Genomic DNA, 15,263 nt, shown 5'->3' on the forward strand with positions numbered 1-15,263 from the left:
TCTGGTCGTGCTAGTTGGTGAACACGGTACATTTAAGGGAAATGATTTTCTGTCATTCTTCTGAGTGGTTGCTTCTCCTTACCCGTATTTTTGTTCATTTTATTGTTTTTTTTCCACTCTCTTGAGTTGTGGGCCTTCCTTGAGTGGTATTACATTTATCATCATCATCATTGGAATGTCTGTTGTAAAGATACGGACATCAAGTCCGTATCTTGACGCAGAGAGCATCAAGCACCATCTTTTTATACCAGGCAACGGCAACGGCAACGCACTAACGCAGACCTCGCTCGGCCCCGCCCACAGCAACCTCTCTCGGCCCCGCCCATAGCTGCCACGCTCGGCCCCGCCCACAGCGATCTCGCCCGGGCCTGCCCACAGCGACCTCGCTCGGTCCCGCCCACAGCGACCTTGCTCGGTCCCTCCCACAGCGGCATCACTCCGCCCTACACGGCACGGCCCTACACGATATATTATTCGTACAATGCTGGGTACTTCTGCTCGCTGAAAACAAATCGATGTGAAACATGCTAAATCATGCTAAATGCTAATCATGCAGAAGTACCCGGCAAAAACGCAATCGCTCTGAAATACGTGCGAACGCGTAACTGAGTTAATGGCGGCAACGAACATCACGTGATCGCTCTGAGCGAATCAGCGCGCTGCTCTGCTTCCGGTCAGATTCCGGTCATAATATTTCGCGCTGAGATAAAAATATGGTAAAAACATATTATGAAATAAATTTTTAGGTCGGCCATGTTCGTCCCAGGCTCAATGGCCATGTCTGTGCCAAATATCAAGTACGTGAGCCTCTCCGTTTAGGAGTCTATCGGTAACATTACACACACACACACCCACACACACATGCACACACAAACTGTGTTTTATATATACTAGGGCATTGCCCGTACTATATCTATATCTAAAATTATATCTCCCCCCTCTATTTACATGAAATGGTTTGGTCCAAAGCGAACGGCTTGCGAGTACGGTGACAATCCCCCCCCTCTATTTACATGCAATGGTTTGGTCCAAAGCGAACGGCTTCCGGAGTTTGGTAAAGAAATCGCCATCGCGTGCACAAACGCGCAGGAAAGCGAATGAATCGCAAATTCGGTTTTATTAGTTTTAAAACATAGTTTAACGCCAACATAGTTTGCAAACGTGAAATAAATGAATACGCTCTCAAATGTGCCATCCGAGGCAGAGTGTGTCCTCCACGTTCGGCACACGCGATCGTTCGCTGCTCTCTGATTGGTTGAATCGTTTTTTGGACATAGCTCGGTAAGTAATTGTCCGATTAATATGAAACCTTGAAAAGGCACATCCTCGGGTCCCCAGAAATATACCTGGCAAGTTTCAAGTATATCGGACCGGTAGTTGTCGAGAAACAGCGGTCACAGACAAACAAACAAACGTACAGACGTACAGAGATTACTGGAATTATAGATAGATAGATACTACGTATTTGGATATTTTGTATGTTGGTTTGTTTGACTTCTATACATCCCTGAACCGATTGGCGGAATTAATTGAAAACTGGTGGCTGTTCTTGGTCGATGCACAGGAGGATTTTAGGTGGTAAAACAAATCATAGTCCGGGTGGTTCAGGGTGGGGGGAGGACCCCAATTATCTTTCGGTAACTATGTATAGCATTGCGCCCCCTCTTGATGACCATGGGTATTACAAGTTAACTAAAATACCACAATTCTGGGAGAAGTAATATGCCTGTAATTCTGGGTGGGAATTGTTCTTTCCATAAGTGTGAGTTATTGGCTAGTTTATTAGATTTTCAAGTAGCATTGAAAAGATTCCGAATTTGTTGACAAATGACAAAATATTTGAAAAGCCCTCCCTGAAATATCCATTGAATGCTCCTTTCTCTCCCTCCCATATTTATCTCTCATTTTGACCTCCTTTCCCTCCTATACCCAGGCCTACCACTCTTCCATAATATGCTTTAGCTCTCTTGTCCTCTCTCGTTTTATTTCTCAGTTTCTCCAGCAGGCATTACCATGAACCACTACCAAAAGGGGACAATTTTAATTGGGCATAGATTTTCACATATTCACAATAACACCAGTTCTGGACAGCAGGTCTATGGTCTATACCGTAATGGCTATACATTAGCACAAGAGTTCCCAAACCCAGGGTCGCGATCCAAACTTGAAAATGCCCCCTCAAAATCCCGGTTTTTGAGGGGTGGGTTTCATGTCAACAGCGTTTTTTCGGACAATTTTATCGTAGATTCCAGTTCCAATTGGGTTGCAAGGTGAATGTGATTTCAAATTCTGGGTCATGGACAAAACGGTTTGAGAACCACTATAAAAGCAGAACAAAAATGGTTTCAAGAAAACTTGTGAAAAATCCGTCAAACCTGAAGAGCACCATGAATATAAATGTGGAAACAACAAAAAATGACGGTCCAGAAAACATAAAGGACAGAAAACATAAATAAGAAAACATAAATATAGTTTACAATGCCTGCTCAACATGAATTCAGCTGGAATAAAGGAAAATGGAATATAAATCCATGCAGAGATCTCCACAGAGCATTAACCACAGACCACTGCCCAAAAATGTTTGGAAGAACAACAACGTTTACACGATGACAACGAACATCGAAGTGTTTGAATCTACAGTCAACCTGTGCTGAGGTCACCTGTAGGATCTCTGGCCTGTGGAGGTTGATCTAATTGTACTATGGACAAAATCATTCCATACACTGTCTGAGGAATGGGAATGTTTAGGTTGATACAGTTGAATAGTTGATACACTCTGTGTACAAAGAAAGTCTATTAAGACTGGTTCAGACATATGACTTTTCCAGGAAGGAAATTGTTGATGACGTTACCATTTAAGAGGTTAGGAGCAGGGTCAGGTCGAGTGACCAAACTACTGTAAAGGTCGGATAAGAAAAAATAATTAGAGGCTGTCGTATTTGAGCAACAAATTAAGGATCAAACTAACCTGGGTTAAAGCTCATGTTTCAGGAAAAGACCATTTTACATCTAATCTCTTGCTCGGGGTACACACCTTACATGGAATGGAGCCCTGTTTGACATGTTCTTTCAAGTTGTAGGTCTTCAAAATCCCAAAATTAAGTCTCTAAATGCCAACATTTTCACAGCATATAAATCTGGTCTTGGATGATGTGATTTCAAGAGAAAACGAACCCAACTTTTTCATGTTACCTGCTCAATATGATGAGAATTTCATTGTGCGACACATTTTTGTTTGTGTAGTATACACAAAGAATTAAGTTAAGCACCCCCCCCGTTTTTTTACAACCTCGCACATTACAAGTTTGTTGTCGTCAAAACAGTGTAATATACCCATGATATTGCTATATTTTCTGGAGAAGTGATATTATGGTCACATAAAAACATAACAATCATGCCGTTTTCAATATTTTATTCTGAATAATTTAAGGTGAAATTTTTTGGGAATTTTAGGCATATTTTCACCTCAATTTAAGTATGGAGCTATAGGTCCATCACGGACAGTGTGGATGACGTTTATGTTTTCTAACGTACAGTCATTGTTCTGAGAAGACCTCTAGCGATCTTTGCGTCAATAACGTGTGTAGGACCCACGTGATCGGATCACTGACTCAACCAATCACTTTTTTTCACTTTGATCACTCAATTTCATCAATGGATAATTGCTAATGTCATACCAATCATTATTTGATCTCACATACCTTAGAATATATGCCAATGTATACATATACACAAAGAATATATATTAGGGGGTGCTTACCTTAATTCGTTGTGTAGGGGTGCTTAACTTAATTCTTTGTGTATATATAGTACAAAGTCATCGATCAGTTTGGCAGCTGAGAAGTACTGTAAATTGAGTATGCAACATGAAAAGCGTTCTGAGAAAAGGATATTTCACATTTAGAATCCCAATTCATACTCTTTGAATAAATATCAGAATGAGCCTCAAACAATTTGGTGAAAACTGGTCATTATAACACAAATGATGATGTACCGACCTCAATACGAGTTTCCTTTCAAGGAACTTCAACACAAGACGAGGCCATTAATAGGCCTGTAAAAAGCCTATGCAATGGTTGTCAAACAACAGTTGGTTGTCCATGCTCTGTCCCTTTTAAATGCTGAGCATCAAGCAAGGAGCAGCACGTACCACTTATATTTTGTTGGTACAAGTACACCAGCTCATTACGGGAGCGGCAGGGGGTCATGTTATTATCCTTATTATTATTATTGCCAATTATTATTACAATTACTTATGTTAGATCACGTCATCGAAAAGATTGGACAGCCCCTCACCAATCTAATTCCCCGATGATAAAATTTACTTCCGTAAGGGTGTCGGCCTCGGGGGTTGTGGGGGGGGAGGGAATATCTCAAGTCAAAAAACCTTCGGGGAGTGGGGATATTGTTTCGTAATATCATTAATATTATGCTATTATCATAAGTGTTATTATTTTTGTAATAAGCGGCTTTGGTAAAACACCACAAAAAAAGCCTTGGAATAACTCCACAGAAGTGGAAGAAAGGGTCGCATTTTTAACTCTTGTGTGGTATACAGACTATAGTAGATCTTCGATCATGTGTATTCATTGACATGATAAGCATACAATGATGATAGGATCCCTCCAAATGAAACCAGTAGCGACTGTTTAAAAAGGTAATCATACGTGTTTGTGGTTTATCATATTTTTACTTCTGGAAAGGGGTGCTCCCATGAAAACGGCATGATAAGCCATTTATACACATTAACATGGCGTTTGTTCAATGAGAAAAAACCCTAGGGGAGGTGGGATATTACTAGTACTAATATTGTTTTGTAATAACATTAATATTATGCTATTATCATAAGCGTTGTTATTAGAAGCGTCCTTGGAAAAACGCCACGATAAAGCTAATTTAACATTGATATACACCTCAACATAGAACCCCAATGGTGGGGAAAACCCCCTTGGGAGAGAAAACCCTCTTGGGGAGGGGGTTAAATTAATTCGCTACACCCTTCATTGTGTGACCCTTATTACTCCTGTTAAGTTTGGTTGAGATTGGATTAGTAACAACCGAATGTATCGCGGTCAAAAATTGTCAGACAGACAGACAAACAGACAACAAATTGTGTATTTTAGTATGAGGACTTGGATAGGGTTGGGTTCGAACGGATAACTTCCAAATTTTAAAGCAGACCCTCCCAACCATAACACCAACAAATCTGGTGGGAGTAATTTCAAGCATTTAACTGAATTTGGCACTGGAAGTGGGACAGACCGTGTTACTTCTCTGGAGCTCAAATATGACTTCATATTTTACACAAGGTATCAGTTTGATATTTAAAAAAGTATATGGTGTCTATATTGACAGTGGTTAACCTCGTAAATGAAAACAGGGATCATTTGGGTTATATGATTCATGAGGATAACTGTTAATGGTTTTTCTAGAATCACACAGAAAAAGTACAGAGTATGTTCACTGAACAACTGCCAATATTAGGCTGCAGCAATTGATCATGTACAGGTAATCCAAACAACGGAATACAACACAATCGCAATTGAGATATCCATACATCACATTGATAGAACAACATACATGCTTGTTATTGCGTTTTCGGGAGGATGTAACTACTCACCAGGGAGCTTGACAGGAGAGCTGTGTACACCATTGCCAGCCCGATTGCTCGCTGCCACGACGACCAGGTATGTGGTGCCAGGAATAATGGGCCGTAGCTCCAAGTTTAGCTTGCTGGCTGCAGTTGACCGGTTTAAGTGAAGCACCCCAGCCTCACTCAAGCACCACACCTACGTGCAGCAATACAGGTTTTAATCAGCCAGTCAACTCATGCTGATGGGGTCTTGAAAACCCACAAGTCCAAAAAAACTCCAAAACTCTTAAGGTTTTTTCCCATTTATAATGACGGAAGCATTAAAAGATGAGAAATAATTTTTATAAAAGGAGACGGAAAGACTATTGATTCCATCAAGACATTGGCAATTATGTTTTCGAGCAGTCAATCGAGCAGGCTTCGAAAAGTAAATTTTTTAATGTCCAAAAAATTGAAATAACCTGAAACAGAACTTTGGCTTGCTTACATGAACAATATACAATACATTTAATGTTTTTTAAAATATTTTTTAAATTTATATTTTTACAAAGTTTTGGATTGTGGATGACTTTAATACACTAATAAATAAAATTAATGTGACGATATGCCACTGGGAGAAAAAATGATGCAAAATACCCCTCCAACTACCTTTTCAACTCAATGAACATGGTCCTCATTCCTTCTATTCAGAATACAGAATATTCTTCATCAATAATTTTCCACTACAAGTACACCTGCTCACTACGGGAGCGGCAGTGGGCATGTTATTATCCTTATTATTATTGCCAATTATTACTACTATTACTTATGTTAGATCAGGTCATTGAAAAGATCAGAACATGCCTCACCATCCTAAATTTCCTATAATAAAATGTATTTCTGTGAGGGTGTCAGGGATGGGGGAAAGAGGGGAGGGGAGGGATGGTGGGGGAAAGGGGGAGGGGAGGGGGGCGGGGGTCAATATCACAGTTCACAAAACCCCATAGGGAGTGGGGATAATGTTTCGTAATATCATTAATATCATGCTATTATCATAAGCGCTGTTATTAATTTTGTAGTGAGAAGCGGCTTTAGAAAAAAACGCCACAAAAAACGCCTTGGAAAAACTCCACGAAAGCAGCAGGAAGTGTCGCGTTATTAACCCTTGTGGAGTATAAATACTCGAGTAGATATTCGATCAACATGATAAGCTACTTCGAGTTTGTCAACATGATAAACATTGACTGATGTCTAGATTTCTCCAAATTTCTTTCAGTTTAGTGTTAAACAGCATTAGCGACTGTTTAAAAAAAATCATACATGGTTGTGGTTTATAATATTGTTGTGGTTTTGTGAATAAAGGATGACCCCACCTCGTAGGTAGTTGCACCACAACATGTAGCCTCGCTTTATTTCAGTTATTTCTTAGTAAATGTAAGCGTAGTCTCCTTTCCTGTGTTAGTTTGCGTTGAGTAGGCCAGTGAGTTAGGTGTTCTTTTGGGCTGGAATGCCACGTGATAGGCCTGGAACAAGTCTGGCAAGGCTGAAGGGAGGAGCTGCAGGGAGTGGCCGGTAAGCAGCGAGCAGCCAATCGGAGCTCAAGGGGAGTGGCTCACAACTGCAACGAGAGGAGGGGCTTGGAACATTCGGGTAAGTCTCTGGGGCGGGGCCATAAAACCCTGCCCCGGGCCCCCCGCCAGAGTCGGAGAGAGAGTCAGAGTCGGAGAGGGAGTGCCCCAGTGAACGAGTCAGTCGCCCCGGGAGAGAGTTGGTTCATGGTTGCCGGTTGGTTCATGGTGATTGAGCAGTGAGAAAGAGACATTTTCCCAGCACGAGTGAATTCGGGTGCTTGTTATAGTCGCTTTACACAAACTCTCCCCGTGCCCTGCGCTCTGCTGCTGCCTGTGTTAATCGCGCTTGTGGAGACGATCCATTCCGGGCCACAGACGCGCGATCTCCTTGCCTGCGCTCCCAGCACACGTGCTGTGAACATCGGAGGGCCACGCCCGGTGAGCTGTCCGGGAGCGACCGGCGCCTGTGCGCGTTTGGAGCGTGAACTGTCCTTCCTCCTTTTCCCTGCGTGTGTGAGTGGGCCTGTGTCTGGGGGATAAGTTAAGACTGATTAAGCCTGCTCTGTGTCCCTTCCCTTTATCCTGATCATTGTACATTGCAAATAAACCTGTGTTCTTTCTTCTATTTGACCATTCCCATCATTTCACTATTGGCTGAGCATCACACGAATAAAACAGCTCAAATCGGGTTCAATAAAAGTAACGGCACGAGTCAAGTGATACGCAAACCGCTCGGGCGTATTCGATTAGCATGGCTGGTGCGAGGTCCAGTCCCGTTTTTGTGGCAGCGTGGGTGGAGTCGTGTGGAGTCGACCACAAGGTTATCGGGTCGACGTGTGGAGTTGACCCGATACCCTTTCCCACGCTCGCTACGGGAGTGGCGACTCGGCCTCGTGGACTCGAAGACCCGGTGGGGAAAAGGGGTTTAACCCCCTCTCTGTACGTCGACGGGCTTCGAGAGATCGGCAACAATATTTTTACTTCTGGTGGAGGTCCTCCCATGAAAACGACACGATAAGCAATTTGTTGGCCAAGGAGCAAACACATCTTGGGGAGACGGGATATTATTACCTTCGCAAAAGCGGAAGGTTATGTTTTGATCGCTGTGTATTTATTTGTATGTCTGTGTGTGTGTATGTTAATCGCATAACTCAAAAAGTATTCAACCGAATTGCATGAAATTTGGTGGGATGATTGGTTATTATACGGGACACATTTGATTAGATTTTGGGAAACAGATTTGCTCAAATTCTGACTATTTTTAACTCGATCGTATTTCACTCAAAGTTATGAGCGACTGAAGAAGAAGATGTCCATCCAGGACGTCATCACTATAACGCGATCTCCCGCGATCATTTCAACCTCAAAAAAAATTATAATTGCAGATTTGACAATAGATGAGGCATATTAACAAACGAATGAAACAGATTTGCTCAAATTCTGACTATTTTTAACTCGATCGTATTTCACTCAAAGTTATGCGCGACTGAAGAAGAAGATGTCCATCCAGGACGTCATCACTATAACGCAATCTCCCGCGATCATTTCAACCTCAAAAAAAATTATAATTGCAGATTTGTCAAGAGATGAGGCATATTAACAAACGAATGAAACAGATTTGCTCAAATTCTGACTATTTTTAACTCGATCGTATTTCACTCAAAGTTATGAGCGACTGAAGAAGAGGATGTCCATCCAAGACGTCATCACTATAACGCGATCTCCCGCAATCATTTCAACCTCAAATGAAATTCAAATTGCAGATTTGTCAATCGGGGAGGCATATTAACAGACGAATGAAACAGATTTGCTCAAATTCTGATTTTTAAAAATCGATCGCATTTCACATAAAGTTTGAGGTACTAAAGAAGAAGAAGATTCGTTTAGCTTCTCAGATAAAATAAATAATTCTGTCTGCAATTTCAGGTTAATTACCTTCGCAAAAGCGGAAGGTTATGTTTTGATCGCTGTGTATTTATTACCTTCGCAAAAGCGGAAGGTTATGTTTTGATCGCTGTGTATTTTTACCCTCGCAAAAGCGGAAGGTTATGTTTTGATCGCTGTGTATTTATTTGTATGTCTGTGTGTGTGTGTGTGTGTATGTTATTCGCATAACTCAAAAAGTATTCAACCGAATTGCATGAAATTTGGTGGGATGATTGGTTATTATACGGGACACATTTGATTAGATTTTGGGAGCAATCGGGTCAAAGGTCAAGGTCAAGGTCACGAAAAGGTCAAAATCGTATTTTTACCATAGCGCGGTCAATTTTTATCCAATTGGCATGCAACTAATGCCAAAATGTTCAGAATTCAATGCCCGATCTTGTGATATACGACATGACCCAGTGAAGACATTACCCTTGTTAGCGGTTGGGGGTCAAAGGTCAGGGGGGTCACGACCTTGCAAAATGTGCGTTTTTTGTCATAACTCGGTCAATTCTTATCCGATTTGCATGAAATCAGCACCAAACTGTTCACTGTTCTGTTCCCTACACTCCCATGCCAAGTACAGAACAGTAGCTGCGGCGAAGGTATGCGCTCTACCGAGTGCCCGTTCTAGTTTGTATGTCTGTGTGTGTGTGTGTGTGTGTGTGTGTGTGTGTATGTTATTCGCATAACTCAAAAAGTATTCAACCGAATTGCATGAAATTTGGTGGGATGATTGGTTATTATACGGGACACATTTGATTAGATTTTGGGAGCAATCGGGTCAAAGGTCAAGGTCAAGGGCAAGTACAGAACAGTAGCTGCGGCGAAGGTATGCGCTCTACCGAGTGCCCGTTCTAGTTAGTATTAATATTGTATTGTAATAACATTAATATTATGCTATTATCATTAGTTTTGTTATTAGAGGTGGCCTTGGAACAACGCCACAATAACGCTAACTTAACATGGATATACACCTCACCACGCTTCCCCATTGGCAGGGAAAACTCCCTTGGCAGAGAAAACCCCCTTGGGGAGGGGGATTGAATTCGCTGCACCCTTCATTGTGTGACCCTTAGTCCTCCTGTCATGTTTGATTGAGATTGGATAAGTAACAACCGAATGTATCGCGGTCAAAAATCGTCAGACAGACAGACAGCCAGACACCAAATTGCATATTTTAGGATGATATCACTAGCTAAACAACCCTTTAGTGAGGATGCTCAGGGTATTGGACCAAGGATAAAATATTTCTAACAAAAGCCCATCATCATCATCTATCATGCCGAGCGTCGGGACTGCCAAAGCACTTGCGAGGCTACTAACTACTAACCTGGTCGGATCAGGAAGTCAGGGCAGAAATTTAGAATTTGGCCGGCGATAGCTTGCCTACTTCTCGTGAAGGACACCGTGGGATTTTTAACATCCACCAACGAATGCAAGCAGACAGGACACCCAGTTCAATGTCCATCCGAGGGACACATTGATGAACCACCCTGCCTGTGAAACCCTGGGATGACAGTTTAGTTTAGAGTTGGGGTGGAATTCGAGCCCAGGCTGGACAGCTTAGAGGTGGGTGTGTGTACCTTGAGGCCATCCTGCCAGCCCAAGAATAGTCCACAGATGTACCAAATAATTTGTGGATATTGTATTCAGTCATTACACAAAGGTTTCACTATCCAGACATCTCCAGCAGAATCGACAATCATTCAGTGATGTATCTTATGTTGGTAAGACCGGGCAAACAATAAACTAAGATTGGAAGAGCACAATAGGGCAACAGGGTTGCACAGAAATGAAATTGGCAATAACATGCCATTGTATGCATGCAATTTGGACATGACTTTAACTCAGGTGCTCCAGGTGAGAACTTCATACATCTCCCAAGTTCCAAATTCGCTGCATTAAAACATAGAGGTAGAGTCGGTGAGCAGGAATACGACTGGATAGATGGTAATAATGGAGTGAGGCTCCAATTTATGGTTTACCTAAGATTCATACACAAAATGAACAATTAAAACCAATTGTGTCCTTAATAAATGCTGCGTCATACAGGCTCATCAGAAGTAAACTGGTGGGCAAAACTGAAATGAAGTTTGTAGAAAGGTTTAAAATGTAAAATTCTGGGATGATGAGCTAATGGTCTCATTTAATGTGTTTTCACTCTACAAAATAATGTCCGAGTTGATTTGGCCATTAAAATGGCACATGATCAGAACAGCACAATGAATGGAAAATGACTTGGCCAAATGGGCGACATATCCAATCTGCTAGAGATGTCAGGATAGCACAATGTTTAAATATGCCAACACAATATAGACAAATGCTTGGCACAGCAATGGACTCTCTGGTGTCTTCAGTGTTGTCTAATATGGTCCTGGGGTGTCAGAATGTAAAATATATTTGGGAATAAGGGAGGTTGTTTGCCATGTTAGTGTAGCAGGTGCGTGGATCAACATGCGCCACTGTGCATCGGGACAAGGTTGACCACTTTCTTGAAAAACTGCGCCAGGTTTTCCCCGGCATCGATTCCCAAAACATATGAGGAAAGAGGAAAGATTGGCATTTTCAAGGCAGCTTGGAGATGTATGTGCACAGGAAGCCAAGCCGCGCCAATAAACTATTAGCTTTCAATTCGTGTCATCCCATTTGCCATAAACTGGTGTTGCTTATACGCTAACATCCCCACCGTGGGTGATTTCGTCACCCAGAGATGCAGTAACGAAGGAGATAAAATTAGTCCAGAATGTATCGCAGAATAATGGTTACAATAGGTACTTCTGATGTAGATGTAAGAAACATAATATTTGCAAAACACGCAGGGAGTTGGATGTGTGGTGTGAAGTTCCTGCTTAACCAGACCTTTGGAAAGAATTTGCAAAATAATGTAAGGTGCACAAATAGAAGTCGCTCACAAGCTGCTGGACATCATCCATAACCTTAATAATAAATTAAAAGATGAAATTCCAATTGGCTATAAATCAGGGATGATAGATCGTAGTGCCTGAAATGATTTTGGTAAAGCATATAATGGCGAAAGTGGGAGAAAATGGAAATTAACATTGGAAGAACATAAAAGGTCAATGTGGTTGGGACGTAACAATTCAGAGGGCTATTGCACGACATTGTGTGGAATATAGCTATAAAGTTGACCTGGGAAGAATCCACGTATTAGGCGTAATACCCAATACACATTGGTGATTGGTGCTTGAAGCTTTGGTATGTTAAAGGCCAAGGAGTTGGTCTCCCTAGTGAAACAATGGACATCCTCACACGATATTGCTTTCATCCGCAGCTCAATGGAATACTATTCTCCCCTCTGGGCCGGTGCTCCTGCCTCACACCTTGCTTGGCTTCACGCTGTTGAAATCAAAGCTTTCAGAATCATTGGAATTCCCGCGATGAAGTTAACTCTGAGGGCCTGTCACTCACTCACCGCAGGCAGGTTGGTGGTCTTTCTGTCTTCTACCGACTCCTCTCCGGCCTTGCTCCCCCAGATCTCTCTGTGCTCTGTCCCCCAAATATTCCTACAGGTCGCACAAGATCTGCCAGCAACCCTCTTATGGTTAAACTGCCAAAATCAAGACTCTCTGCTCACCTTCGCTCTTTCATTCCTCTTTTCTCCCGCCTCTGGAACAAACTCCCCCACTCCCTTCAATCCCACTCCTCCCTCCAGGTCTTTAAAACAGCTATTCACCACCATCTCTTATCTTCCCCCATCCAAAACCTACCTTGATATTTTCTACCCCCGTTAATTCACCCCAGATCCACTTTTTTGAAATACTGACTTCTTTCCTGGAAGTCCTAGCAGTGTCCATGTGTTTTTTTTTTTTTTACCTCTCCCACCTCCCCTCCCCCCCTTCCCATGCCTCCTTCCCCTAAGCCCTCTCCCTCCCACAGATCCCCCGATGTCCCTGCTCTCCATCTTGTTCTCCCGCTCCCTTTATCATATGTTTTATGTGTCAGTTTGTCTTTTTGTGATCAATGTTAGCTCTTACACGGGCCTCGATCTTGTATCCCCTCCCCCACTCCCCCCCCCCCCAAAATACAATGCATAAAGAAATGCGGCAAGGATGTGAAGGTGTAAAGTGGTTCGGAAAAAAATAAAAATAATAAGGTAAACAGACAACACTGACATGGCACACATACACCACCACAAAACTTTACCATGCTACACCAGCAAGCCACTTCACCACACAATGCAGGCACAACACCCCACAGTTCCATACACACCCACCCTCAATCTACACCTGCTCGTTCACAAACACATGACAATCTTTGGGGCAAACTGTACCCATCACCCAAAGGAACCCAGAAAGCAGGGAAGCAGCACATTGCATGTCCAGAAAATGCTCACATACCATAACTGCTCACGTACATCTGTAGAATACCAGACCATGCCAGTTGAGATGTAAGGAGTGGAAACCACAATTATGATGGCATGGCTTTATCCTGACACACTAAAAAATTATATTCATTGGCAAGTGGCCACATATGAGCAGAAACGTGATATAAAATGGCTGCCACATGCCGGAACTGCAGTGTGAGCTGGATGAGGTTTGTGACCCATGAATGGAATGTCGCTTGAGGCTGTCCGCTCTTTCCTGTTTGGTTTAAATTGGCAGTGTCGAGATTAGTACAAATTGTTCATTGGCTGTGCATCATTCAATACAATGGACAATGGAGTTTTCTGCCAAAACACTTTCTCCTTCCAGAACGCAATCCACTAACTCTTATTCTCTCCTCGGAGAGTGTGAACAACTTACTCTCTTCTCTTCTCCTCAGAGATCGCGATCAGCTTTCTCTTTCGCGAGACGATAACAAATCCACACCCTCTCCTTCCGTCTCTCTTTCCTTCCATCAATGCCCCCTTTCAAAGCCCCACCTTCTCTCTCTTTCCTGGATATTATCACGCAATACTTTGAGATGGTGCTTAGCGCCCCCTTTCGCAAACCCCTTTCCTCCTTCCTAAACGTTGCCAAGCCCCCTTCCCCCCAAGACACTGGAAGTGTGAAAGACTAAATTAAAGGACACACTAGTTGAAAACCTTCAGTTATAACACCCAAGATGGAGGTTGTAAGAGAAGCTTTGTAGGCTTCTCCGAAAAAAGTTGACACGCCAACTTGCACAGCTGGTGGAACTTCTCGCATGACCGTTGGCAGAATCATACACGATGATCTGAAACTGTGTTTGTACAAGATAAAGTTACTGCAGCACCATACTGTAATAAATAAGTGGGAGAGGTTCGAATTTTGCACCGCCATTGCCCAGTACATTGAAGAAAACCAGGATTTTCTAGACAACACCTTCTTTTAGTGATGTGTATGGTGGATGAGGCCCACTTCCATCGAAGCAGACACTTGAACAAACGTAATGTGATTTGGGGCAGGACACCAGCCGCACAGACATATGGAACAACCAGTTTCTGTAGTGAAAGTAATGGTTTGGTGTGCTATCAGACTTAGTGATATAATAGGACCTTTCTTCTTTGAGATCAAAGCTGGACAAAGCGACAGTCAACACAGATATATACGTGGACATTCTGCAGAGAAAATTATTTCAGGTACTTTTAAAGGAAGCAAGACTTCACTATGAATTCAGTAAACTTCCAGCAAGATGGTGCACTGCTGGATATGTCTACGGGTGCTTTGAAGTTTTTGAGACAACATTTCCCAGGTGATCAACTCATTTCTCTCACCCAAGGCTTCCCTGATAACTTGTTAGACTCATTATATTTCTGCAGAAACTGAGGACCGCAGAGAGTCTGAGGACTGCAGAGAGACTGAGGACTACAGAGACTGAGTACCACAGAGAGACTGAGGACCGCAGAGAGTCTGAGGACTGCAGAGAGCATGAGGACTACAGAAACTGAGGACCACAGCCTCTGCAGTCCTCAGCCTCTCTGAGTACTGCAGAGAGACTGGGGACTGCAGAGAGACTGAGGACCACAGTGAGTCTGAGGACTGCACAGAGTCTGAGGACTGCAGAGTGCCGAAGGTATGCAGAGAGTCTGAGGACCGCACAGAGTCTGAGGACCGCAAAGAGTCTGAGGACCGCAAAGAGTCTGAGGACCGCAAAGAGTCTGAGGACCGCACAGAGTCTGAGGACCGCACAGAGCCTGAGGACCGCACAGAGCCTGAGGACCGCAGAGAGAGAAAGAGAGAAAGAGAGAAGAAGAGAGAAAGAGAGAA

The 15,263-nt window shown here is 42.8% G+C and overlaps 1 protein-coding gene across 1 annotated transcript in view; it reads right to left on the minus strand.

Moving 5' to 3' along the window:
- LOC137423403 (roundabout homolog 1) overlaps positions 1 to 15,263 on the minus strand; it is a gene marked incomplete in the record, with an annotated part of 397,715 nt that overhangs the window by 44,998 nt on the left and 337,454 nt on the right. The window contains 1 exon segment of the mRNA XM_078774253.1: positions 5,621 to 5,789. Coding sequence (XP_078630379.1) covers positions 5,621 to 5,789 — 169 coding nt within the window.

The sequence above is a fragment of the Myxine glutinosa genome, chromosome 3, assembly GCF_964187855.1.
Source record: "Myxine glutinosa chromosome 3, kmMyxGlut1.1, whole genome shotgun sequence".
NCBI classification, from domain to species: Eukaryota; Metazoa; Chordata; class Myxini; order Myxiniformes; family Myxinidae; genus Myxine; species Myxine glutinosa.